Source organism: Pyrgilauda ruficollis, unplaced genomic scaffold, assembly GCF_017590135.1.
Source record: "Pyrgilauda ruficollis isolate IOZ18807 unplaced genomic scaffold, ASM1759013v1 scaffold16, whole genome shotgun sequence".
Lineage (NCBI taxonomy): Eukaryota > Metazoa > Chordata > Aves > Passeriformes > Passeridae > Pyrgilauda > Pyrgilauda ruficollis.
The window spans coordinates 3,663,996-3,690,348 of record NW_024514764.1 but is presented as its reverse complement, the minus strand read 5'-3'; the positions used below and the strand labels follow the sequence as shown (position 1 = coordinate 3,690,348).

Below are 26,353 nucleotides of genomic sequence, written 5' to 3'. Positions count from 1 at the left end.
GCTGTGTCCAACTCTGGGGTTCTCAGCACAGGAAAGACATGGAGCTGTTGGAGTGAGACCAGAGGAGGCAACCAAATTGATTACAGGGATGGAACACCTCTCGCATGAGGAAAGGAGAGAATTGGTACTGCTCAGCCTGGACGAGACAAAGCTTCAGGGAGATCTTATTGTCAGCTTTTCCTGTCTGAAGGGAGCCTGCAAGAAAGCTAAAGAGGGACTTTTGACCGGGCCGTGTGGTGACAGGACAAGGGGTAATGGCTTTAAACTGACAAAGAGCAGGTATAGATTAGATGTCAGGAAGAACTCTTTTCCGTGAGGGTGGTGAGGCACTGGCACAGGTTGCACAGAAAAGTTGTGGATGCCATATCCCTGGAGGTGTTCAAGGCCAATTTAGATGGGGTTTGGAACAACCTCGTCTAGTGGAAGGTGTCCCTGCCCATGGCAGGGGGATTGAAGAGCAAGGTCCCTCCCTAACCAACCATTCTATGACTCTGTAAAAGGCACCCGTGTGTGACCGTGCAAAACCGCGGGCCACGCTGCGCCCCGCCATCCGGACTGATCCGGGTGGTAGGGAGCTGTCGGAGCCGGGTGAGCCCCGCAGCGGGGCGGGGGCACGGGGCGTGGTGTAGAGACGAGGATGAGGATGGGGATGAAGGGGGCATGAAAGAGGAATGAGGATCAGGGTGAGGAAGATGGAGATGAAGGAGGGATGGGGACCAGGATGAGAATAAGGACGGGGATGGGGACGGCGATGAAGATGAAGGGGGACGACTACGTGCCGGCAGCGGCGCCCCGCCCGTCCCGCGCCCTTCCCCATGAATGAACCGCGCGGGCGGTCCCGGCGGTGACGCGGCGGGCGGGGCGGGCCGGGCGGTGACGCGCGCGGTGACGCGCCATGCCGGAAGCGGCGGGGGCGCTGGTTGGTCGGCGGCGCGCCGCCCGCCCCCGCCGAGCGGCCCCGCGGGGCAGGGGCGCGACGGCCCCGCCGTCACAGCTGCCCTGTCACCTCGCACCAGTGCGGAGCCGGCAGCGCTGAACCCCCGTGGGACGGGGCCGGCAGCGCCCCCGCACCCTCGGGGACACGGGGCTGGGGGTCCCCTGGGTGTCTGCCGGGGTGATGCTTTCCCGGTCTCTTGTTGTTATTTTTCTTCCCCCCGAGGATGAGCGCGCTGCCTGCCTCTGCCTTTGAATGGCTCTTAAAATACATGTGAGGAAACCTGTTGTGACGCCGCGCGCTCCGCCGACTAAAAATAGCAGCTTTTGTAGTACGGAGGGAGCCGGGGCGCAGCCCGGGCCGGGCGGCGTGGCCGCGGCGTGCGGCGCTGGCCGGGCGTGGTGGCGGCTTCGTGATCCGCTTGTCCGCCCCGGGTTATCGGGCAGGAGCAGCCGCCGCCACCGGGAAATGCCAGGCGGGCGCGTCGCTGCCCGTCGGATGGGCTGGGGGTCAGCGCTGCGGCGGGTGGGGGGCTTATCTCTGCTGAGCACAGCTGCTGGTTGGGTGGAAAGAGGGAGAGGAGCGTGGTGTGTTCGGGCTGGTCCCGCAGCCTGTGGGGAGGGAGGGATGCGTGTGCATGGGGGGCCGCCCTGGAAACGGGGTGCTCTGCGGCCGCCCGGGGACTGGCCGTGGGAGGAAAGGGGACGGTGACATTCCGGGAGCGGGCACTGCCGCGTGACTGTCTGGTGGGTGCGGGACCGTTTGGGGATTTAATCATTAGTGAGGAGGTGGGTGGGGGGAACCTCTTCAATCCCCCCGTGACGGCAGCGGCATAAGGTGGGGGAAACATCCAGGCTAAGAGCGACGGGAACTGATATCTCCAAACTCTCACAGTGTGTCAGGGTCTGTTTCCTTCCTCCTCTTCCTCGGGCTGAGAGCCCGCTCCCCTCCCTCGTGGGTTTCTCCGTGGAGGATTTATTTTACAGATTCTGCTGAAAGCAGGCCATGAGGTCTCAAATTAGGAACGAGCCCCCTTTGGGCAAAGTTGTTACAGAAAAGGGAAAGGCCTCCATTTTCGCTTTCACCTGGCCGCCCCCTCCTTTGCCAGCGTGCCTAAAGCTGAGCTGGGGCTGCGGAAGGTGGAGGGAGCCAGTGAGAGCAAAGTGTTTCCCTGAAAAGCTGCACGCCTTTTTCTTGCACTTTCATTTTTTTGTGAGCCCCGTGGCGGACGCAGCCCTGCGCCCCAGCCCGGCGCCTCGTGCCGCCGGTGCCGTCGGGGTTTTAGCAGCGAGTGAGTTTACCTGCTGGTTTTTTCTCACTGATGAAAGCAGCGTGCGTCCCTCCGCTTTTTCCCCCCCTTCTCCTTCCGTGTGTGTCCGCGGTGCTGCCTGCGGAGAGCCCTTCCTCGAGCCTTCCTCGTGCAGTCACTTCCTCGGGCTGATGGACGCCGCGGCTGCCCAATGGCTGCGCGGCCCCGCGGCTCGCTCCGCTCCCGCCCGCCCGGGCTGCCGGACCCGGGGCTGGCGGCGAGCACCCACCGGGCACTTGCCGCAAGGTTGGGCACACGGTGGCTCTGGCCGTCGGGACACCCTGCCCGCCTCTGCGGGCTCTGAGCTTGACACGTCTTTGAGCCCTGTTAAATGTTCCTGGCTGTATTATGCCAGCTTCTTGCCTTGCTTCACAACTGTTTCTGAACCAGAGGTAGAAATTTGTTGGCTTTTTTTTTTTTTTTTTCCTGCTTGCCTGTCAAGGACAGCGTGGTTTGTCATGTTTTATGTCATTTCTGCGCCGTCGCCCGTCTCAGCAATCTGTTGCGGCATGGAGTTCAGTACTGCTGTGTGCCTTCTGAAAGGGAAAAATACAGATCAGCTTGATACCCCCTGATTTCCATCAGCATTGGAAGATGATTAATGGCATGGAATGTGCTGCAGGACTTGGTATTGAAAATCTCTAGCTGTGTGAGATGTTTGGGAAGCGAAGAAAGGACAGCTGGGAGCGCTGGCCCCTGCGGCAGTTGGGGTTTGTGGGATAAACTTGCTTGCTGATCATTTTTGTAAACATCCAGCTGTGAAATACTTGAGCGGTGCTAGCACTTTCAATTATCAGGAAGTTTCAGGCTCAGCACCCTGTAGAGATGAACAGGCAATTTCCACTTCTGTCTCAGCTATTGTTTGAGGCTATCTTCAAACTTGGGCAGAGAGTCTTCCGAGCATGAAGCAAGCACAAGCAATGCAGTGCTCTGTGACCATCAGCACAAGGGCTGGGGGAAGGCAGTAATGAGAGCAATTACCCTGGCACTGTGCTCCTGAGTTGAGGGACAGGCTGCATAGTGGATCCCACTGCTTTGCAATATTGCAGGACGCCAAATAGTGATGCTGCTATGTTCCATTATTACAGTTAGTGAAGATCTCTGACTTGATGGCTGGCACTTAGGGTCAGGAGCAGCAAAGTTAGGAATCCCAATTCTACCCCAGGGTCTGGCTGTGCATCCTAGAAAGTTATTTGTTGCTTGTCCGGCTGGGGAGCTGCATCTCTGGGCTGGTGATGCTGAGGTGTAATTCCAGTATATCTCTGTCACCGCGTTTTACAAGCACGTGATGGAAAAAGTGCTGTAAGCTTGTCAGTACCAGGGCTGGCTGTCGCATACCTTTCCCCTTCAGCCTCCTCCTCCATGAAGTTTCAGAGGTGACACACAGATGTACCCGCCTGGTGCTCCATATCCCTGCTCCCTAACCACAGGCTCTCTGCAGCTTCTGACTAGGTTGTTTACCAAACCAGTGAAGACTGTCTGATCCATGTCCAGGCTTCCCCAGAGAGCGCCTCAGAGAGCTGTGTCCTGGCAGCTCTCAAATGTGCTCTGAGGGTTCCTGAATCTCCCCTTTGCTGCTGGATGCTGGTTCCGATCCATAAGGGAAATGGAAAGCTGGCCAGCTGGGCGAGGGCTGCGTGGAGCTCCTCTAGAACAGTAAACAGTGACTCACCCCCTCCTTGTGTCTTCTCTCTCTTCATGTCAAATATATTGCCTCGCATATGCTTCTCTACTCTCTGATTCACACCACCAGCCCGTCCCTCCCCGCTCTCATTACAAATGAGTGACAAGCGTCAGTCTGCCTTACAGGATGTGTGAAGGTTGTCAGAGCAGGAGAATGGCTTTTTGAGTGATGGGGAGAGGGATGGTGCTCTGCCTACCATGCTGCAATGTGCTGGAAATCCGTGTCGTGCCTCCGAGTGGCAGAGACACGGCGATGAGGATTTAAGCATCTGTAGTTGCTTTCACCTGTCAGCTCAGATGTTACCCGTGGTAGGCACATCCATTTGGCTAGCGCTCTGGAGCTGGGAACAACTTGAGGATAAACGAGAAATTTAAACAGCTGCCTAGGATTTAAATGGCTGCGTTTGGGAATGAGTAGAGTATTCCCTGCGTAGCTGTCGGTGCCGAATTGAGACGTGATGGCAGAGATCCCCGTCGCCGCTTGAACCTTGCACTGTTTTTCTGCCCTCGGGAAGTTGTCGCTGGCCTGGCGGAAGGTGAGGCTTGCATGTTTTCAGTTTGCTGTATATGTGTGAGGATGGAAGCTAAACACCAGCAGGGCTGTCTGCCAGGCACTGATGTTGTGGCCGGGGTTGTCTTTCAGTGTAGAAAGAGTTTTAAAATTCAAGTTCATCTGCAGTTGTCGGGTGTCGGCAGTGATTTTATAGTAATTCCTTAATGTGTAATGCGCTTGGAAAGCCCTGTAGCGTGGAAAGTCTGAAATCTCACTCTGGCATGTTTTCTTTCTTAATTGCAAGCCTTGTGTGGAAAGCTCTGTCCTACCTCTGCCTGAGTCAGGCTTTCTGCTGCCTTTCCCTTTCAAAGCAAAGGAACTGGGATCTCTAGATGCTCTGAGACTGTCAGACTTAGGATGTCAGCTGGAGACTTCCAGGTTTTTGGGAGGATGCTGCAGGAGGCATAGGAGCTGTCTGAGAGAGGGAGAGGGCGTTGGCAAGGCTGTCAATGGGTAACTTTATTGCAGAATTACAAGGGCTCTTTATGTAACCCACAGTCAAAACACTTGCTGTAAATACGAGCGTGGAGCAGCTCTGGAAAAGCTTTTTCCCTTCACAGTTGGTGTAATACTACTTGCTGCTTTATTGATGTGGCATTCGGAATGTGTTGTACTGCTTACAGAGCAGAGATGTAGCGCGGTCCTTGTTCCAAAAAGCTGAGCTCCTAATTTTAGATGTGATGCAGCAAATGCAATTAAGGAAAGAAGGGCAGGAGCAGGGTAAAGACTAAAAGGGTTCTAATAATCAAATCGCAGGCAGGGTCCCAGAAGACCCCTGTGCAGCATGTTTAGGGAACGCTGCTGGGTATGACTTGTTTGCAGAGTGGTTTATGATTTCATTGCGGGGTTTTGCTTTGTAAGTAACAAATGTAAGGGAGATGACATGCTGATTTTTAGTGTCTTCTTGCTGGTAGCTGAATAGTCCCAAATAATCCTGATGGGAAGGATTTGGTAGATGAGATGAAGCCCAAGGCCCTGGAGGACTGCTGGTGAAGATTGCGAGTGTTGTATCGGTTTCGAGCGGAGCTGGGACCACACCTGTGCCTTCACCTAGTGCAGAGATAAGACTCACCCTTGCACTCAGATATGAGTGTGAGACTTGAGCCTGTTTGAGTGTTTCTACTTGCTCGATGAAATCTTGCCCTTTGGGTCAGGCCAGCCCACAGTCTCCCACCCTTATTTTAAGAGGGTCTGGCATCACAATTCCTGATGGTGCCTTGAACTTCCTCATTAATCTGTGTCAGCAGCAGTTCTGGCCATGGCCCCTGGTGCAGTAGGGTGGATCCCAGCCCATGTCAGAGGGATGCTGGCCCATCCAGGGTGTTTTGGTGTGGGGGAGACAGGTGTGCAGCAGAAGACGCTGAGCCAAGCGCCTGTGCTGTCCTCTGAGGAATGTGCAGGGTAAGGAGCTGTTGCTTTGGTGACATGGAGCAACAGGTGACCAGCAGGGTTTCATCACTCAGAGCTGGAGCATTGCTCAGGGTGGCAGGTGAGCCCTCACGCTGACCCCCACTGGAGGCAACCTCACCCCTCGGCTCTTGTTTTCCATGATACTTTACATTTCTTTCCATCTCCGCGCGGCCAAGTGGCCGCGTTCAGTTTTTCCATCGGCTGGCGCACAAAACGCTTTGAAGACGCGCTGGGTGAGGATCAAAAGGCTTTTTGTGCAGTCGGTGGGTGTGACGGGGCTGTCGTTGGCCTCCCCCTCCTTTTTGCCTTTCCTTTTCCGGCGTTCGCAGCGCGGCCCGTGGCCAGTGCGCCCCTTCCCTTGTAGGGATGGGGGCGGCGAGGGAGGGGGGATGCCGCCGAGGGAAGGAAGAGTTTCTGATGCTGTGGGAATGTGAGCGCTCAAACTCTGTAAACAGCTGGTGACTCACTGCATAACTATGGCACCAACTGCCTGCGGCCCGGCTGCGCCTCTGCAGGGAGGGGGCTGCCGGCCCTTTCCTCTACGCGCTGGCAGCGCCTCTGCGCTCCTCAACTCCGAGACCTCTTGGCCAGGACAAGGAGCTTTTTCCTTCCCCCCCGGCTGCCAGTGGTCTGCGGCTCCGGCCGGGAGGTAGGGGTGGGCAGCAAATGCCCGGTGTGGAGGGGAAGCGACGGACGGTGGAAGGGCAGTGCTGGGGGCTGGAGAGGTGCCTGTGCTCGCAGGAGATCGGGCTCTGGAGAGCGCGCAGACAGGCTGGGCACATCCCCGTCCGACGGAGGCAGCTGAGGGGGGCTGGCAGTCGCCCCCCTGCCCCGTGCCCTGCCCATTCCTGCTGTCCTGGCGAGACGAGGGGCTGTGGCTGGAGGTGTGCCCGGGGTGGGGCTCAGCGCTGGAGGAGAGCAGGGAAGGACTCGCTGATGCTCTAGAAAATGCAGCACACACCAGTTGCTGTAAGTGGTCCATTCATCACGGAACATCTTGGCTTGTGTGCTGTGCGGCTGTCCTTGTCCCTCCTCCAGACATGGAGAGCTGTGCTGTCTCAGGCTTAAAAATAGAGGAGGCGCCTAAATACACTCCCTAATATCTAGGATAGTATCTTGCAGCTCTGCAATTACAGGATTATATTTTTCCCCCTCCTGCTCTTCATCTTGATTTTTATGTAAGTCGTGTGATGATGAGGTGCCTTGACTGATAAAATTCAAGTGACAGCAGCACAGGCTGAGCCAGCACCTTCACCCACCCAGCTCCCACTGGTCCCCACACCCCACCTTTGCACCCCCCCCAATCCCGCCACCCCTGTTTGCAGATATGAATGAGTTTGTTTACTCTCCGACGACCTCGTGATGTCTTTGCACAGACATGACCTGAAGTCATTATTGCTTTTGGGCTTCTCTGTTTCCATGGTGACTGTCTCCGGGTTGGCTACTTTCCCAAGGTCACCATGGCAACTATCAGAAGGGAATCATGCTTGGGATGCTTTGGCTGGATTTTTCATGAATGATTAGGATGTGTGACACGATGCAGACGTGGAAATGGGGAGGGTTTGGGCTGGGCAGGAGAAGGTGGGGGGAGAGAGAGGACTCCCGCCAGACAGGAGCTCTGCGGTGCCGCGGGTGTGCAGCCCTCGAAGCCGCCCTGTGTCGGGGGCACCGGCGCCTCACCCCTCCCCTCTGGGGAGCCATAGCAGAGGCTGTGATGGTGGCTCGGCTGCCGGTGCCTCTCCCGGGGTAGGTACCATGGGGTGAAGGGGTTGGGTGGAGGTGCGGGCAGGTGGATTTTCTGCAGGGCGCTGGTCGGAGGGGTGTAGCCTTGGCTAAGGTGAGAGTGAAGGGCAGTGTCACGGCAGGGGACGTGCTGGCTGTCGATGGACATGTCTCCACGTCACTAGAAATATCAAGCAGGTTTGGTCTCGCAGTCTGGGGCTGGAGGATTGGGAAGCAACAGTCTTGGTGCTTTGGGAGAGGTGAACTCCTTCCTGGCTTTGTTATTGGGGGGGCTTTTGTTTCTGTTGTTTGGGTTTGCTGGTAGCGTCTCCTTTGGGTGGGGACAGCGCTGGAAGCAGGTTACAAACCAGGCAGCTTCTCTCTGGGTTGCTGGCTCAATTTCGAGCCGAGCTAATAATCATCAAAATGAGAATGAAGGGAGTTGTTGTCTTGTGGCTTTTCATTCCCTTTTATGAGCAGAGGTAACTCTTAATTCAGTCCCTAATAGGCCATTTGGAGCGTCTGGGATGCCTCCAGAGGGAGGTGAGCCGGTGACGGGGCCTTGGAGGCCACGCTCCATTCTCCCCTTGGGAAGGGGTGGCACATGGCAAGGCGGTGCGTGATGCTTAGTGTGACTCTTGTTTACAGATGAATGTGTGTGTCCTTCTTTCCTCCCTGCCCTGTCTTCTCTGCTGCATCTTAGTGTGGTTAACAGCAAAATACGAGGTCTGGGTGTTAAAAAGCAATGCACTTGTCAACACAAATTTCTCTTTCTCTTATCTGAATAGGGTAAATGCTATCTGAATCCATCCCAGTGCTTCAAACAACTGTGTGCTTATTTCTTTTAATGGTGGTTGATTTGGGGATTTGGGCGATGTGTTGGGTATTTTCTTCCTGCCCTCGTCTCTCTGATTAACCTGGAAACCTTGTTTTGTTTTTCCAGTTGCAATTTCTGAGCAGTTTTGTCCGGAAGACTGTGCTCAGGTTATGACGACTAATCCCAAACCGAACAAGGCATTAAAGGTAGGGAAGAAGCTGAGTGGGTGGTGCTGGGTGGCTGGGGAGGCTGTCACAGAACTGTGCTGTGCTGCTCGTACGTGACTGTTCTTTTTCATTCCGAGAGACTCTTAGAAATGGGTGCTGATACAATTTCCCACTGTCTACAGGAAAGGTTAGGGTAGAAGAATACTGGCATTACCCAGAAAGAGGCTTGAAGTCTCTGGGATGCCATGGAGGCTGGCATATCCCAGCAGCTACCCAAGAGACTTCTGACTACCGGAGGTATTGGCAGCATCCTGAAACCAGTGCTCCCAGTCTTGGCAATGAACTACTTTTACTCTCAGGACTGGTAGGCACTGGGGAAGGGACTTGTTCAGCTGGTGTCTCCCAGATCCATGAGACAGTAAATGCTTCAGGCACACCAGCTTGATGGTGGTCTGTGCCTGGGTTGTTCACGCATGGTTGAAATCTCTTTCTAGTGTTTAGGCTCTTCACTCCATATGTCCTGCAGTCTCTGAAAAGACAGAAGGATGGTGTCTTAAAAGTTCTGTGTTCAGTGATATTGAAGGTGTTTTTCAGCCTAAACAATTTTGTGATTCTGAAAATAATGGTGGTGGCAAATGTGCTTGAGGAAAGGGCAAAGCCTTGGTGGTTTTTTTCATGTAACTTAAGTTACTAAATGCTGTGCCCCAGCAAAACCAAATCAGGCTGTCCTTGAAGCCAAGCATGGTTGGTTTTGTTCACGACTCAAATGAGCAATCTTCAACAAAAAACCACAAAATGCTGAATTAAGCCCTGCACAGAAGTAGCTATTCTGCTTTTGAGATACTGCACTGGTGTCCCAGCATAATGCTGGGATAAGGTGTCATCTTTAGCATTCATTATGAATTCCAGGTCCTGACAAAGGACTTCACAAAAAAAGGCTTCAGCTGATTTCACATTCATCCCCTTGAAAATCTTGCTGTTGGGTTCACATTGGCTATATAAAGATCACTGCTTTCTCTGACCTAAGAGGCTAGCCCAAACCCAGACAACTGCAGTGCTCAGATCTCTGCCATGTTTAACCCAGATGTTTTAGTGGAGTTTGTGCTCTCCACAGCACATCAGGAGTATTTTCCAGGTAGGAATGTCACGTTGCTGAGGGGTGTCCTTTTCTCCTTCTGCTGCCCAGAGCATCCGCTCACGTCAGGTTGCTGCTACCCCTGTGCTGTTGGTATTTGCAGGTAAAGGAGGAGTCAGGAGAGAATGCCCCAGTGCTGAGTGATGATGAACTCGTGTCAATGTCCGTACGGGAGCTGAACCAGCACCTGAGGGGTCTCACCAAAGAGGAGGTCATCCGTCTGAAGCAGCGGAGGCGCACGCTGAAGAACCGGGGCTACGCTGCCAGCTGCCGCATCAAGCGTGTGACTCAGAAAGAGGAGCTCGAGAGGCAGCGGGTTGAGCTGCAGCAAGAGGTGGAGAAGCTGGCCAGAGAAAACAGCAGCATGAAGCTAGAGCTGGATGCCTTGCGCTCCAAGTACGAAGCACTCCAGACCTTTGCTCGTACTGTGGCGCGAGGGCCTATTACCCCGACCAAAGTTGCCACCACCAGTGTCATCACCATCGTGAAATCAGCCGAAATCTCATCCAGTTCTGTGCCCTTTTCAGCAGCCTCCTAGTGCCCTCGGTGGGGGGAACTAGCAGCCTTTCAGAGGGGAGGGGATAAGGCTCTTATGCATTGTTCCGGAGTCCTTGGTCACGTCAAGAATTGGCATTTTAAGAAGTCTCTTCCAAAAGTGCAAAAAAACAGAAGAATATAAAAAAAGAAAAGAGAAAAACAAACCCAAAGGGTTCCTACAAAGGGAACTTAACTGGCTGCTTCTGTCTGGACTCAGTGGCTCCATCAACCTCTAGTGTCCAGGATTTGAGCTCTGTATGCAGTACAAATTGCAAGATCTGCTTCCTCCTTCCCTCTGCCTCCACAAACCCCTCTCAGCTTGGGCTGCTTTCCAGCTGGGAGAAGATACCTGAGGAGCCTCCGGAGTCTTCGTGAATGATGCTCAAGAGCCAGGAACATATGGACCGTAGAAATCATCGTGTGAGATGAATGTATGGGAAAAAGAGTTTCCTTTAGTGGCCTCCTACTCCTTGTAAGAAGGGTCTCCCCTACCTTCCCCACTTCCATCTGATATTTTGAGGGCAGGAATATAGGCTTTTTGGGTTTGATTTCATCCTGCTAACAGTGGATGGGAGTGGGAGGATGATGGAGATAAGTGCTTGGGTCTGACCACACCCATTAAGAATAACCTTTTGTTTTCAATCCATGCTGTTAAAATATGGAAAAATATATATTTTACATATTTTAATATGCCCCATTACCTGTGTGGCCTGTAAAAAAACTACATTGCAGCCTCCTTTATTCCAAGCCCAAGTTTCCTTTCCTTCCCAAAGGTGTGCCTGTGAATTGGGTATATTTATGCAGTTTATTTCTTCCAAATGATCCGCAGTCTTGAAGTAGCAGCTTTTTTTTTCCTGGGTTACCTGAAGCTGAAGGGAGGAAGGCACAGTAAATGCTGTGAAGAGCAGTGTGGTGAGGAGGAGAAGGGGAGATGAGGAGGAAAAATGCTGCATGTGTTACTGGTGGAGGCAGAATTGGCTGTGAGAGAAGGTGGGACAGTTCTGCTGGGATCAGCACTATGAGAAGGGGTTTGTGCAGAGGATTTCAGAAGGATGTTTTTAAAGCACTGAAGTGTAACTAGAGGGCAATAGCATTCAGCCAGGAGGAGAGAAGTTTAGAGTCTCCTCTTTGACAAAAGCATTGGTATGTTAGCAATGAGCATCCTTAGCTGGAAAGCTGTGCTCATCAGTCCTCGTTGATCAGAGAAGGGCTCTGGGGAGGTCGGATGGGAGCTTGGAAGAGTCTTTCCCTCTCCATAGCACATCAGATGCTGAATTTGGGATCCAAAGAGTACAGTGAACAACCCTCAGTGTTCAGACAACCTGTGTGAATGTGACCCTGAAATTTGATGCTTTCTCTTGCAAGTGGGTGAGTTATAATAAGGGCAGGATGGAAAATCAATGTGTGTGTAGGGGACAGAAGAATTGGGATCGAGAAGTCGTTTGTTTGGCTCTGAGCAGTGGTTTGGGAGAGGGATTTCTGGCTTGGCAGTGGGCAGGATTTGGGAAGCTGAAAGGAGAGATTCTGCTGTCACGCAGCAGTGATGAAACAATGAATGTTTCCAGGTCACTGTAAAAAAAAATAGCTATGTTGGTGTTTGTGTGTTTTGTTGTTGTTTTTTTTTTTCTTCTTGAAGTAGGAAAGGAAAGGGACTGTGTTTTGTAGGGCAGGTTAGAGACTTATGGAATGGACGATGCCTGTTGTTATGCAGGTGAGAAGAGAATGAGATTGCTGAGGTTTTAAGATGAGGAGAAGAGCTTAGAGAATTTGGGCTCTGGAACAGAGATCACGGAGAATTCATAAGTGGTTTGGACTGAAAGAGAATAATCAAGTGCTACCATTGTTGGAAAGAGGACAGTGAACTGGCATCTGACACCCAGTATAATTTGTTGTTTGAGGCTTTGTCTTGCCTTGAATGGCAGTAAGTTGGTAGAAATTTAGTGAAGCCCTACTTGTCTTTGGAAGAAGTTGTTAGCTTGCTTTTTCTTTTTTTTTTCACCTTGTCATCGGAGTCTCTGGATTTCCCAGGAGGATCCTTTGTGAAATAGGTTAATGAAAAGAAGAAACCTCAGACTTGGTTCTCATTCAGTCCCCAACATCGACATCCGTGACTTTACTGAGCCAGAAAGGGTGTCAGTGAAATGCTTCCTGAAGGCTCGTTCCCCCTGCCAGATCCACATGTTTTGGAGGGGAGCAGGGAGTTTCCTTCAAGTGATTTTCCAACACGTAGAGTTTGGATGGCACTTAGTGTTACCTCATTTCTCCTCCATTCCCTCCCTATCTCCAAACAGGCAGATCGATGTCCTGTGTATCAGTACCAGTTATTGACTCCCACAGCAGAAGCTGAGGAAGAGAAAGATGTTACGGTCATTTCCTGGTCCTCTCATGTTCTCCAGCTCACAGACATTGGACACTTTCCCAGACCTTACAGGTGCCTCCATAAACAGGCAAAATGGAGACTCCTGGCACTGTTGGGGCTTTAAATGAAAACTTTAATGAAAAAGGCCAGTTGACTTGAAAATGCCCAAATGCTTCCAGTCTTTAAAACAGCTCCAGAGCTCCATAACATTCCTGGCTAGATAGGAACACCCTCTGGCTGCCCTTGACACCCCTCCGGGGAAATCAGACCTGTCTCACTGAAGGGGACAGAGGTTGAACTTTGTTCCTGGGGTCTTCTTGCTGTTGGAATGAGTTGAGAAACATATCTTTATGTGGCACTTCCCTTGTGGCCAAGTATTTCTTTTTTTTCCAGTTCTTGGAAGGGTGCCAAAGGCTTGTCCAAGTGATTGCTAGTTTAGTGCTGGTAGGCACTTAAATCTCTGGTCACTCGATAAAGAACAAGAGGCCTGGGTGTTGTTAAAGCTGTTGATACCATAGCCATGGTAGGTAATCCATATTGGATATCCATAAGGACCACGTGGAAATATTTAAAGAGAGAGAAATATATATATAAATATATAATTATATACATTTTATCGTACAGATTTTTCGTAAAAAAGAAAAAAAATAATTTTTTTTCCAAGTTTGATACTGTAAATCTTTATTAAAAGAAATTGCCAGTCCAGGGCTCCCTGGGTGGTGACCTGGAGGAGAATGAAATGTCCTGGCTAAACTTCCACAGAGGGATCAGAATTGCAAGGTAACGTGGAGGGAGGAATGACCCGAAAGCTGTTGATCGCGTTGGAGACCCAGCTCCTCCACCCTCCTCCCTGGAGGGCCCTCCAGCTTGGGGTTGTCGCGTTGCATTCCTCTGGGGTTCGGTTTGTTTCTGTTGTGTTTTATTTTTTTTTCGTTTTGTTTTGTTTGTTTTTTTTCTCTCCGTCCTGCACTTGCCAGCCTGACGCCCAGGGCGAGCGCGGCGCGGGGAGCTGGCGGCGTGGGACGCGTCCCGCAGCCGCACCTCCCGCCTCGCTCTGCTGCAGTACTTTGCATGCCAGGGCTCCCTTCTCTGCCCCTCTTAGTTTGTTCCCCCAACCCCACTGAGGAGGAGCGGGGGATCTGATTTTTTGGGTGCTGGGATCCTCTCGCCTGGGCCTGGCCTTTCTTTGGTTGCTCCCCATCCGCAGTGTGACGTGGGAAGAGAGGGCTGGGTGGGAGGCAGGAGAAGACGAAGGCGTCGGGAAGGGACACCTCTGTTCTCGTAGACTTTGCTGTGCTCTCTGTTGGGAGTGGGGAACCTTTCCCTCCAGGGCAGCTCCAGATCCCTTTGAAACAAGGCAGCGTCTCTGCTCCTGCCCAGCTCTGCATCTGCCAGGAGGAGACCACAAAGTGCAGAGACCTGGGTGCCACGGCAGCTCCGGGACGGCGGGGAGGGACGAGGCGCTGGCGCTGGGCCGGGGCGGAGGCGAGCTGCGCCACAGAATGGCTCAGACCCGGGGAGGAGGAGAAGGTGGCAGTTTTTTCTCTCTCGAATCATTTAAACTTCATTGTCATGATTGTTTTTATTTTAAAAAAAAAAAAAGGAAAAAAAAGAAAAAAAATGGAAAAAAAAAGAAACAAAACAAAACTGAAAAACTTTTGTAATGTGGATTTGTTTTCCTTCGTCTGTATTTCAGTCTGCTGGGGTGTTTCTGTAGATGGTGGATACTTGCTTTCATTTTTTTAATGATAGAAGTCTTCTGTTTTAAGTTGTTTTTTATCACCAGCTCATTCTATCCTCTGTGGTTACTCAGTAATTTCATTTCAATATTTATTTTTGTGCTGCTTTTTTATTATAAAATAAATTATTGATATACCAAGCAATGTGGATTCCTGTTTGTAAGGCGAATAGCCCTGTGTATGTGTCCATTACTTCTCTTGACAGCCACAACGTAATTTATTGCTGTAAATTTAGCTGCAGTGACTGGTTTTTTTGTACCTTTCCAATAAAGCATTTTCTGGTTTCAGACTTGCCCTGGTCTATGGTCAGCGTTTTGGAGCCTGAATTGATCTTCAGTGGAGTGTTTTCCTCGGGTTTTTTTGCTGCCTGTCCCCAGTGCAGCACCCGGCTGGCCGTGGCGCTGCGGTGAGCAATGTGTTTTTTGGAGGCAGGCTGGGCTAAGGCAAGTGGGATGGCAGCTTGGGCTTTTGCAATCATCTGACCCAACCTCCTGGAGCCCATCTCAGCCTTCCTGTGGTGCTTTCTTGGGACACTTGGAATGTGCTCTAGGGATAGCTCTTGTTTGAGCTGTTTGTCAGGTCGATGCTGTGCTCAGACCGTGTGTGTCTGTTCCTGACCCAGGGGCTCTGTCTTTGTGCACAATCAGGGGCTGTCTGTGTTAGCACAAGCAGGACTGACAGCTCAGCAGGCACCTGCCTGTAGTTGTGATGCTGAGCAAAGCCACTTGTGGCTTGGAGACACTGTGACCTGTCTGGAAGTGCTGGAGAGACACACTCCTCTCTCTTCCTTTGGGTTGTGACATATCCCTTCATGGTTTCCCTGTGTGACTGCTTGTGAATAAACTGCTTTAACCCCTTACATCAATACTTCATCTTTTTGCTTTTCCCCGTTGGGGCTTTTGAAAAGGTGGTACCTTGTGCCAGTGAGCTTTCAGGGGCTGTGTTGGCTTTAATTCCGTATTTCAAGGGGTAGAGTTTCTTGAGGGAACAGCTGAAGGGGGTAAAACACTTGGTCTGTGTTGAGGCAGTAGGTTGGAGACAGATGGGTGTGTTGGCCAAAGCTGGAATTAAGAGGTAGGGCAAAGTGAAGAGGAGCAGGGCTGAAAGGCTTTGTGTGTCAGCAGGTAATGGATGGTCATTAGGTGGGGCCAGGCAGGCTTGGCTGAGCAGGCACGTGGGTGAAGCCTGAGGGTGATGGCAGTCTCTGTGCTGAGCAAAAAAAGCATCATCAGCTGCTTTGGCTCCTGCCCGGAGTCACTGCAGCAAGGAGCTGGTGACAACAGAGGGGACAGGGAGGTGGGCCAGTTGTGACTGTTGGAGGGATGGAGGAGCATTAGTTCAGGAGGAAAAGGGCATCAGGAATGGGCCAGGTGAAGGTTCATAAGTGAAAGAAAGCTTAATGTTCACCATGCATAGGGGAGGAGCATAGAAGGTCTCTGAACGGGGTGGTGAAAGCACAAATCCTGCTCTCTGGCACAGGACTGGCAGCCTGCTGCCTGTCAGCAGCTGGGCCTAGGCACTTGTTGGTGAGTGCTAGCACCCAAAAAAAGAAGTGTCTGTCTCTGGGTGCTGTGCAGCGAGCAGCCATGCATGAGAGTGCCAGCAGCTGCCTTCCTTCCCCTCTGCTTTTAGGGAGGTTAGCCTGAGCTCCTGCAGGTGTAGTGGCAGAGTGTGCCTGTGATGATCATCCCTGACACGAGTGGGGTGTAAACCTGCCTGATCCAAGCCCAAAAAGCACCAGGAGATCCAATAGCTGCAGCTCAGCCTTGTCCTTGGGGAAAGCCCGAGGACAAGCGACAACGGGAAAACAAATCTGCCGACCACTGGAGCCTGCTGCTGGCAGTGAGAGACGCCTGTTCCTCCCGGGCTGCCTGCTGGCGTGGCTCCAGGCACAGCAGGCTCCTGTGTAGGTCACCCGTGTGCTCGCCGCCAGCTTTCCCCGTGTCCTTGTTGAGGAGGTGGAGGAGACGCGTTAGCAGAGGAGACCGTGTCCAGCCTACATCAGCGCTGGCATTTCTGTTCCCCATGGATGCCTTTTGACAGCCTAAGGGTTTGAGGGCCGTGACAGTGCCCAGCCTGAGCCATCAGCTCTTGCCTCTCTTCCCTCTCCAAGAAGAAGGACGAGCAGGAGGCCCAGCTCTCGCCGGCTGGAGCAGGGAGGGTGCCTGCTGTTGCCGTCGCGGCAGCCAGCTGGTGTCCAGCCCAGCACGGCTCCTTCAGGCTGGTATCACACTGCTGACTTGCATGAGTCACAGCTGACTTTTTTTTTTTTCTTCCCCCCCTTGTTTGGCTTGCAAGAAAGATCTGTTTTACATATAATACAGTAATCAGGGCTTGACATAAATAGGCAAATGTTATTGTCTGCATTGGGAATTGCACCTGCTGGCAGAGCAATGGAGGCAGCCCATTATGCAGCAGAGTCGATCATTTGTGCAATGAAGTACAACCACGGTTCTTGCTGTGTTCTTGTGCAAGTCTTTATCTCAGCGGCTGTGAGCACGCCAGCAGATGTGCCATCATCACCTTTGCAGTCTGTCCTCGCCCCAGGAGCCAGAGCAGCCTCTGTTCCTGCAGCTGTGGCTGTCCTCTCCCAGAGGGGTGAAGACCAAGATGTTCAGCTGAGATGTCCCTGCTTCTGTGCTGGCTGCATTACAAAGCCAAGCAGCCTTGTCCCTGAGTACTGAGGCTGCACTTTCTATGCAGGACAGTCTTGCTCCCAGGATGTGCAGGATCCTGGATGAATGCCTGGATGTGCACAGCATCTGGCTCTTGTTTATGGACCTTCCTGCAGGAAAAGTGGCAGCAGTCTCACCGGCTGAGCAGGTATGAGCAGCGCTCCTTCGGACCAGAGGGACTTGCAGGACTGGCTGAACTATAGGTTGCTCATGCGGAATCTGGGCTATAGCATGGTAAGATTTCTCCAATAATAATAATAATAATAAACAGAGCTTGTCTTGTTGGTGCTGGATTCTGGGCTTAGCTTAGCTAAACCAGATCCAGCACCTCTGAACACTGCATCCACAGCTTAGGTGAGGGGTGGAGGAGGTGCTGTGCGAGGAGAGGAAGCGGGAGACACGCACGTTCTTTGTGGAGTGAAAAAGATGAGCACAAATCCTGTAGGAATGCCAAAATGTGCAGGATGCTGCGTGTGCAGGTATTTCTGCTGGGCCAGCATTGAGGGGCAGGGAGGACGTTAAGCTTAAGAGCATCAGCATTATAGCAGGAACAGGCAGATCGTGGGCTTTGCTTGCTGAGCTCAGTGAAAATGCATGCTTGCTCTGTACTAGAAAATGCTGTTTATTAGGAAAAAAAATAAATAATTTTGTGTTGTGATTTACATTTTGCAGCTTAAGAGCAGGGAAAAAAAGGATCTAAATTCTATGAGTTGTGTTTAAAAGGGCTCCAAGCCTTATCCATTGGTTTGTTTGCCACATGACTGCAAATCTGAGGCGATAGATTTGCCTTCACCCTTCCACTAGCTAGCTACCTTCCCAGACAACAGCCCAACCAGTGCCTAAGTTCATTCCCAGAGATCATCTCATTAACAGAAGAATAGAAATTAGACTAAGAAATGAGGAAGAAAGGAGAAGTCGTAACAGAAGGATATGAGCTCACCATCACTGATACAAAGATCATCCCTCCATACACAGTCTTCCCTTGCCTGTGGTCTTGCCCCACGTGGCAACATCCCTCAGTACCTCTCTATCCTCACCATGGTCACCCAGCTGGGCTCAGCTCCTGCTTGCCTTCCCACAGGTCAGGCAAAACCCAGGGATGGGGAATAGTGAAGGGTTAGGAGGAACAGACAGTTCCCACTAAGTGAATTCCTACCACCACCAGTCACAGTCTGGTTCCCTAGTAAAGATTCTGATAAGGAATCTGGAATCCCTTTTAACTTCTGATCCGTTCAGAGATAAGCTGGTTTAGACATAAACAAGCACTTCTGTCACCGGCAGCTCTCAGAAATGCAGCTGCAGACCTCTGGTTAGTCCCAGTGAGGTCCTGCCACACTCCCAGGGGAGTTACTTGGACAGCTGCATCCACATCTGGAGGGAGAAGAAGATGACTTACTCTTTCTCCATGGTAAAGGTCTTTTGCACATCTCTATAAGCTTTGCTGTGAGAAGGAGAGGGAGAAAGATGTAAAAATAAGGAATGACGTCTTTCAACCTTTACCGGGTTTTGAGGTGAAGCGAAGTCACCTTCCTGGGCTGGTTTTCTCCACGGAGCCCTTGGAGATCATTTTTTACTCAAATTGGGAGAAACTAGAGCAGAACTGTGCTGAGAAAAGCATTTCTCTCAGGCCTCAGCAGTGCTTGGAGGTAAGAGTAGGGCGAGGGCAGCTGGTCTGTCCTGCACCCCAGCTCCCCTCCCTGCCTGGCATCCCCCAGCATTGGCACAGGGCTGGCAGAGAGACAGCAGCAGTGGGTCAGCAAAGCCCAGGCTGCAACACAGGGTCCAACACAGCTTCATCCATGACATCAGAAGCTGGCACTATTTCATTCAACCTTTTCTGGGTTATTGCATCTTCCCTTTGAGAGACTGGCTTTTTGGATAGAGTTCCTGGCTTCTCAGTATTCTGATTAGCCCAGGCTGTCTCAGCCTCAAGACACCTGCCCTCTGCATGGATTAAAACCTCTTCAGTGTCAGTGTCTCTTCTGATACCTCCTACAGCTCTTCATCTGACAGGATTAGCATTCTCTTTTCAATGTTTTTGCTCTTCCTGCTGCTCTGTCCATCTATCTTGGAGGCCACATGCCCATTCTCCCCTGGTGCTTTGCGCTCTGCCTCCTGCATCGACTGCTGGGTGTAGTGCTGGTACGCAGGTGAGAAGTTGTGGATGGCATCCTGCACGATGTCCTGGGGGCTGATGGTCTCCTTCAGCCCACTCGAGATGCTCTGCATCGGGGCGAGGTTTGCTGCAAAACAGGGACAGCAGGAGGGTGATGGGACAGCAGACAATGAGCCCAAGTGATCCAAGACACTTCCCCTTAGAAACTGAAGATCAGTCACGCCAGCTTGCAGTTCCAAGGAGAAGGAAGGCAATCCCAGCTCCATGTTCCAAAGGATAGATCTTCTCCAAGAGCATGTGGGTAACATCACCATCCCCTAATCCTGCCCAGCCACACCAAGATCTCCTTACCTGCCCCCTTGTTTTAGCTTGTGGGTGTCATGAGGGAAGAGGGAGAAGAAATGCATGGAGTACAGGATAAAGAAATTGCTCTTGTAGCTTTTAGCATCCCACTGGTAATGGGATACTAATAAAATAAGGGAGGTTTCTTCTTTCCTTAGTCATTGAAGAAAGGAAGAAGTGAGGAAGAGTTACCTGTTGAGTTTTCTTTCTTCTCCCTGTACACGTGGCAGGTGAATGCGTAGCGCAGGGCAATGGAAGCGAAGAACATTTCAATGCAGATGATGAAGTTCTGGTAGCCAGCAGCCACTGTCCCAGCTCCTACCTCCTTCCCATCGATGATCTGAACTTCAGGGATCACCCCACATTTCTCCAGGATTGCCAGCAATGTCCCTGTGTGGGGGAAGGGAGAGGGATGAGTTCTGCTCCTGCACCCCGGATCCAGGTGGGGCTATGGGAGGAGAAGCATGGGGCATCCATGGTGGGACCCACCTTGCCAGAAGGAGAGGAAGATGACAGCCTTGATGGTGATGAACTTGAGGACTGGCTCAAACGGGCGCAGCAGGTCCATGGTGGCGAAGTAGAAGAGGAAAAGGGCATAAAGGGCCAGGCTGACAGAGAAGTTGTAGATGATGGTGATGTAGAGGTATCCACTGTGGACACTGCAGGCAGAGAGAGAGAGAGAGAGAGAGAGAGAGCTGCAGCCCTGGGCTGTGGGGAGCAAAGCAAATGCAGCTGGGGGCAAAGAGGGATCAAATGGGGAAGGGGAGGGTGCATAACTTTGCTGTGGGGGAGAACACAGCCCAGGAGGGGGAGGAGGGCAGAGATAACAGCTTCTCCTTTGCTAGTGGGACCTAATTTTATTTATTATTTTATTTATTATGGCTCACAGGAGTTTTGTCCCTTTATTGTTTGGGGGAAGTGAGTCTCTTCCTTGGCACTTTAAGCTCACAATGCTCTATCCATGGAGCAGCTTCCTGGGGAGACTGGAAGGACACACTGGCGATGGAGCAGGGATCCATCCTCTCCCTTTCACCCCACCCAGCCCCACCCAGCATCCTCACTTGAAGTCTCCATCGTGGTACTTCCCGAATGCCTGCAGGATGATGGTGACGATTGCCATGAGGGGTTTCACAATGCAGAACTGCAGCGTGGCCTGCACAGGGGAGAGATGTGGTGTACTATGGGCAGCAGGACATCCCACCCCTCTGCTCCAGGGACACACACAGAGGAGAGAGCAGTGCTCTGGGGTGAAATATGAACCAGCACAAGGTCTACAGATGTGAGGGAGTGGGGCTTCCAGAAGGCAGCTCTTAAAAGGCAGCATAGCCAGTCCAAGGTGAGGGACCAGAGGGCTTGGGGACAAACAGGTGACAGGATTCAGCCCACAGTGCAGTGCTGGAGAGTGAGACAGCGTCCAGGCTAACCTGGGACTGGACAGAGATGGCAATCTGAGCTCTGCAGTGGGAGGAGACCCTGACTCAGCAGTGAGTCAGAAGCAAGGACAGCAAGCAGCCTTGCTGCTGGCCAGGTGCCAGCAAGCTGGTGACCTGCCTCCCTCAGACGAAAAAAGCCTCCAAATCCAGCATCTTAAGTGAATAATGAAGCTAAGCCCCCTTGGCAGGGCAGTGGGGAAGGAACCTGCCCCCCAGAGATGCCTCATCTGAGGGAAGAGGAGTCAGTGCTCCCCATGGGGTACCCACCTGCTTGCAGAAGCGCAGGAACCCAATGGAGTAGGACATACCCTGAAGGCAGCAGGTCCCGTAAAAGCAGCTGGACCTGGAAGCAGAAGGTGAGGGGATGCCATTGGGGGTGCTGGGTGGGAATAGTGGGTGGAGGAGGAACCCACAGGATGCTGGGACTTACGCAATGGGCTTCCCTCGGATCTCTGTCATGATGGTGCTCTCCCCTCCGAGGTACTCGAAGCACAGGCTCAGGAAGCTGTAAATCACAAAAGCTGCCAAGGCAAGGGCAGACATGATCAGCAGGACTGATGGAAGTCCTGGAGGGGGTTGTTTCATCTCACATTCCTTCCTGCTCAGGTGTTTCCAACCTGGCACTGCATCAAGATTTGGGATGCTGGTGGGTGAGAGCCCAATGAGAGGAGCAGCAGGTCAAATCTATCTGACTTCCAAGTGGAGTCAGACACATTGCACTATGTGCACAGAGTTCATTACAGACACAGCAGCTCCTCTGGGCACACACAGTCTATCCAGGGACCATCTGCATGGAAGTACTTCAGAATTACTAAGGGGCAGCACAAATGGCTGGTGGCCAGCAAGCAGCAGATCTTGAAAGTTTTCTTGGACATCCTCACCACTTATTTTTCATATACACCAAACCTGAAGTAATGCAAATGCCCACACAACTTAGTTCCTGAGGAAGAGAGGACCAAGGTAGAAAAACAGCCTTAATCCTGACAAGTTTCCCTTGCACTTCAACACACCCCAACTCCCCAGTTTCTTGGGTACATCTGCCTAGTGTTTTAGAGAAGCTGCACTTCTACCCCACAGGCAGCCAGAAAACCTCTTTTCCAGGAATGTGGTGCTGGGGTCCCTCCAAGCCTGTGTCTGAAAGGCAGCAGCTCTATGTTTGTGTGGGGGGCATTCCCTCCCTGCTGCCGAGAAGGGGAAAACTCCTTCATGGAGGAAGGGAGAGTGGGAAGCGAAAGCAATGGAGATTGCGACGCAAGGTGCTCCAGAGGCAGGTGAGCAGGATGAGAGCCCTGCTTTGCCTTCAGCCTCCCTGCTGAGCAGATGCTGTGCTCACCTTCATAGCAGTCCCGCACCGAGTCGAAGTAGACGTAGTACTGGTGGCTGCCGAGGAGGAGGAGGCTGAGCCAGGAGTCGAAGGCATAGACGGGCACGATGAAGAGGATGCGGATGATGTAGCGCTGCTCCTTGGGGATGGTGTAATTCCTCAGGTGTGTGTAGATCTGCAAAGTGCCCAGCATGCAGAGTTGTGGCTGCCATAGGTCAGGATGGGAACTAGAGGTGCCCTCAAGGCACAGGGGTGCTGTGTCAACCTTCCTCTCTGGGGTGAGAGCTCCGCCAGCTTTCCACCACAGACCCATCACAGTGAACACACACAACAGGCTCCATCCCAGTCCCTGGGCCCATCCCTTGCATGAAAAAATGTGGAAATCAGGTTCTTTCCCTGGGCTGTGTGAGGAATGTGCCTTCCCCTGTGCAGCCCCATCCCAGTGCTTAGAGACAGCTGCTTGCCCCAGGGCTGCCTTCAGCAGCATGGACCTGCACAGCCCCCTAAACCATGCCCACTCGGGGTATGCCTCAAGGCAGCTGGTGCTGGGCACCCCAAATGCCCCACTGGGTGTTGCCTCTGGGCAGTGCCAATGCCCTGCAGCCTCTCCTGGCTCTGGCAACCACCTGGGGAGAGTGTGGGCAAAGTCCATCCTTACGAGCTGCCAGCACCAGGCTCCTGACAGCAGGGATATCTCCTCTGGGCAGCAACAGGAAGAAATACTCACCCAGAGCTGAGTGATTTGCAATGGACTTGGGGGCAATCGATAGTTTTGCTCTCATGTCAACCCCTGTGCTGAGCCCCACCTGTGCTGCAGCCCATACCTGGTGGAAGGTGACGATGAGTGCTGACCACACGAAGATGCCAGAGATGACCTGTGCCGCCGTCGTGGTCAGGAAAAGCTGCTGGCTCTCCTGGGAGTTGTTGTGGGCAGCCGTAAGCAGGGCAACAGCTGAGAATGGCGGGGCTGAGGCCAGCCTGGCTGCTGTGCCAGGCCCCGGCGTGCCAGGTGCCACGGGAGAGGGCACAGCACGTGTGGCATTACTCATCTGCAGGGAGGGAGAGGGAAGGGGAGTGGTGCAGGACAGGGAAGGTCCCAGCAGATTTCCCAGCCCACACAGCATGTACACACCTTCTGTGAGGTTTATCTCCTCCCCAGGGTTTTTCCAGGATGTCCTTCACCCAAACCAGCCCCTTTGCCATGATTGTGTTTGCTTCTCCCAGCAAGAAAATGTAAATATCCTTCAGGAGCAGACCCTCTTTTTCCTGAGGTCTATGCAGTTCCCATGTCTCCCAAAAGACACACTTCTCCTTCCCAGCTTTGCTCCTTGCTTTCTCAGAAATCACTCCCACTTGAAAGGGAATGATCTGTGCATCTTTTTAATCAGAAACCAGAGACTTAAGGGTTAAACCAATCCCTCACCCAGGATAATAAAGAGTTCCTTACCAACAAGCCATCAGGACACTTGTGTCATCTTCCTTGGGAGCCCAGGAAACACCAGGTCCCCCCCAAATTTAGCTCCTTTCATCATGTGTGGCCTGCTGGGGGCAAAGCCTAGGGCTGCCCAAGAAACCAGACATTTGGTGTCACCCACATTCTTCACCCAGTTATTTTGGGATTGTGGGGGTGTCAGTGTGCCAGTAGTGCCAACCTCAAGACCTGAAGGACAGCCAGCAGTCCCTCCTGTACCCCAATTAAGCACAAGGGAGCAAACCTGCCATGGCAGAGGCAGAGCTGCTGCCCTTGGGGATGCAGGAGTGCTCTGGCATCTCGCTGCTCCGTGTGTGCTCCTCAAAGCTGGCTGCCCCAAGGCACTGAGCATTCCTGGTGCAGAGGGTGGCTGGGCATACGGCACCGTGTACCCTGTGGTTACAGACAGCAAGGACCAGCCTAATAATAAGCAATTATTTATAGGGAAGCTTCATATCTCAAGGCCAACAGATGCATAAACTGCCATGTTTGGGTTTTCTTTCTGTTAATCTATGGAAAGCTGCTTTTTCCCAAGTATAACAACAGTGGTTTAAAAACCCAACAACCTGCAAGCTGAACTCTAACAATATAGATGCTTCTCAGTGCACTGTTAATAAACAAATATTTTAGCTGCTGGGTAACTATCACCTGGGGTAAAACTGTAAGCATGAACTGGAGAGGAGCATAAAAATATCTGCCACAGATAAGAGTGGTAGGGAATGACCTCGGTCCAATTAAACAAACCAAAGCAAGAGCTGACCCTGCAGCTCCCTGTTCTGCCCTCTCACCCAACCCCAACCTCACAGGAGAGCAAACTCAGCTGGTGTCAGATCAACAGCCCTAAAAATACCTTTCCCCGGCTCTGCCTGGCAGCAGTCGTGTGTAAGCAGAGATGCCCGGGCAGCTGGCGAGGCCCCAGGAGCTCACCCTGGAGTAGCTGTGCCGCTGGGAGCGGGGCTGGAGCTGGCTGCGGGGACAGCAGCGGGGCCGGTAGTGTTACACAGGCAGCAGGGAGCCGCGCTCTTCCTCCCTGCCACCGTCCTGTGGAAAAAGGATCCCGGGAAAGCCGGGCGGGAGCTGGTCTTTGGACAGACTTAGATGCTGCCGGACCTGCCTTGTAAACATTAACAGGAGGACGGAGATAGCTCGTGGCATAGGGAAGGAGATGAGAGTCCGGCTGCGCCCAGATCTCCAATCACTCCTCTCTCCTGGGGGCTGCCCTGCTGCTGGCTGGGGCTAATCTGGATTTGGCCACGCTTTGCCTCTGCCAGAGCGTCATGACAGAGCAGGATGAAAGCTCACTCTTTCTAGCTGTGTTTTTCTAGCCACTTTTCTAGTGATCCAGCCTACTCCCCAAGACAGGGCAGAGAGCTGTGCTCTTCACAAGATCCATTTATTCTGTTTTCAACCCAGTGCTGTGCCACAAATGCTTGGCCCAAGACATCCCATCTCCTATTAACTTTCCCACCATTGAGCACGGTGGCACCAACAACCAGTCCTGGCAGCCTCCCTGACATTGTCACACTCTGAACATTGCAGAACAAGTCATTAAAAGCAAAAGCCTCTGTGCCGCTCAGAGACAGGGCTCCCAGCTCCACAGGTAATTAGATCCCGGCCCTGCAAGGTAGTCAGGCAATTCAATGCAGTTAGAGAGCCATTTGCTTCCAAAACAAAAGCAGCAAGGAGACACCGGGAATAACACCAGCTGCAAAATTCAGCTCCTTGATGGGACTGAGCCATATTCAATCTGTCTGTTTTCAGACACCTTGCAGGTACCTGCCATACAGTGTTCACCTGTTACACATATTCCCTGGGATATTAGAGATGCTAAGTGAGAACTGAAAAGATAAACTGAGCAGTGAAGCTTGTGTTCAGGCAGACCACCTGCAAATGGGGCTTTTCACCTTGCCAGGGATTCCCCTCCATCTGCCGGCTGCCAGAGCCCAGACCCCCAGCTCACGTCCCTCCCTGTGTCCTGCAGCACATAGAATAAATCCCCACCTCAGTGGCAGCCCCCTGTGGGGTGAAGAAAGTCAGGGAAAGGTGAGCCCTCGCAGCCCCCCAGCAGCGCCTCTGAGATCCCTGACCCACATCCTGGGGAGGGGAGCATGCAGGCTTAGCCCCACCAGAGCAGGAGGCATGCCTTTCCTCCTGACTGCTGTCGGATAAAGCCAGGACACTCGGGTTATTTACGGGACCAGCCTCTCCACACCACCATCAGGCCACTCAGGGGGAAGGACATACAGCACACAGCTACAAATCGCGGCAGGGCAGCACCGAGCCCTCTCTGAAGCCCATCTGGAGGAGTGCATGACGCAGGCACAGGTCTCTTAGAGGAGGCTTTGCCCTCCCAGCGGCTCCCACAGGTGCTCAGAACCAACAGCTGGGTCAACCCTGCTTTGTGAGGTTTCCCCCAGCTGCTGTACACCCCCCAGGGCCCCACTCACCCTTTGGGGCTGCTCCGGGAGGGAGTCTGGCTGCCGTGCACCGGGCTCTGCATCCCCCGTGCCCTCCTCCACCTGCACCCCCGGAGACTCCTCCTCCGGACACCGTCCCGGCCCTGCCTGCCCGCTGGCCGCGGGCCCTGCCGCTGCCCCAGTTACGCTCGCTCTCCCCGACTCCCGCCA

The 26,353-nt window shown here is 52.6% G+C and overlaps 3 protein-coding genes across 6 annotated transcripts in view; 1 reads left to right on the top strand and 2 right to left on the bottom strand.

Moving 5' to 3' along the window:
* LOC121350845 (lysosomal alpha-glucosidase-like) overlaps window positions 1-2,495 on the bottom strand; it is a 15,317-nt gene extending 12,822 nt beyond the window's left edge. The window contains exon 1 of the mRNA XM_041462566.1: window positions 2,236-2,495. The gene's annotated coding sequence lies outside the window, so the exon portion shown is untranslated. The remainder of the gene's footprint in view (window positions 1-2,235) is intronic.
* Window positions 968-14,652, top strand: MAFK (MAF bZIP transcription factor K). Of its 2 annotated transcripts, none has more exons than XM_041462572.1 (3): window positions 968-1,207; window positions 8,555-8,634; window positions 9,834-14,652. In XM_041462572.1, exons 2-3 carry the CDS (start codon window positions 8,599-8,601, stop codon window positions 10,266-10,268), a joined length of 471 nt encoding a protein of 156 aa, XP_041318506.1. In that variant the 5' UTR covers window positions 968-1,207; window positions 8,555-8,598; the 3' UTR covers window positions 10,269-14,652. The 2 variants fall into 2 exon arrangements, with proteins under 2 accessions (XP_041318506.1, XP_041318505.1); XM_041462571.1 differs by lacking the exon at window positions 968-1,207 and adding an exon at window positions 2,715-4,462.
* Window positions 8,644-26,353, bottom strand: TMEM184A (transmembrane protein 184A). Of its 3 annotated transcripts, none has more exons than XM_041462570.1 (9): window positions 26,174-26,353; window positions 23,080-23,304; window positions 22,265-22,430; window positions 21,362-21,452; window positions 21,199-21,274; window positions 20,560-20,651; window positions 19,988-20,157; window positions 19,691-19,888; window positions 8,644-9,124 (listed from the first exon to the last, which is right to left on the bottom strand). In XM_041462570.1, the coding sequence occupies exons 2-9, from the start codon at window positions 23,302-23,304 to the stop codon at window positions 9,102-9,104; spliced, it is 1,041 nt and encodes a 346-aa protein (XP_041318504.1). In that variant the 5' UTR covers window positions 26,174-26,353; the 3' UTR covers window positions 8,644-9,101. The 3 variants fall into 3 exon arrangements, with proteins under 3 accessions (XP_041318504.1, XP_041318503.1, XP_041318502.1); XM_041462569.1 differs by lacking the exon at window positions 8,644-9,124 and adding an exon at window positions 17,294-19,283; XM_041462568.1 differs by lacking the exons at window positions 8,644-9,124; window positions 26,174-26,353 and adding an exon at window positions 17,294-19,283 and having other exon boundaries at window positions 23,080-23,833.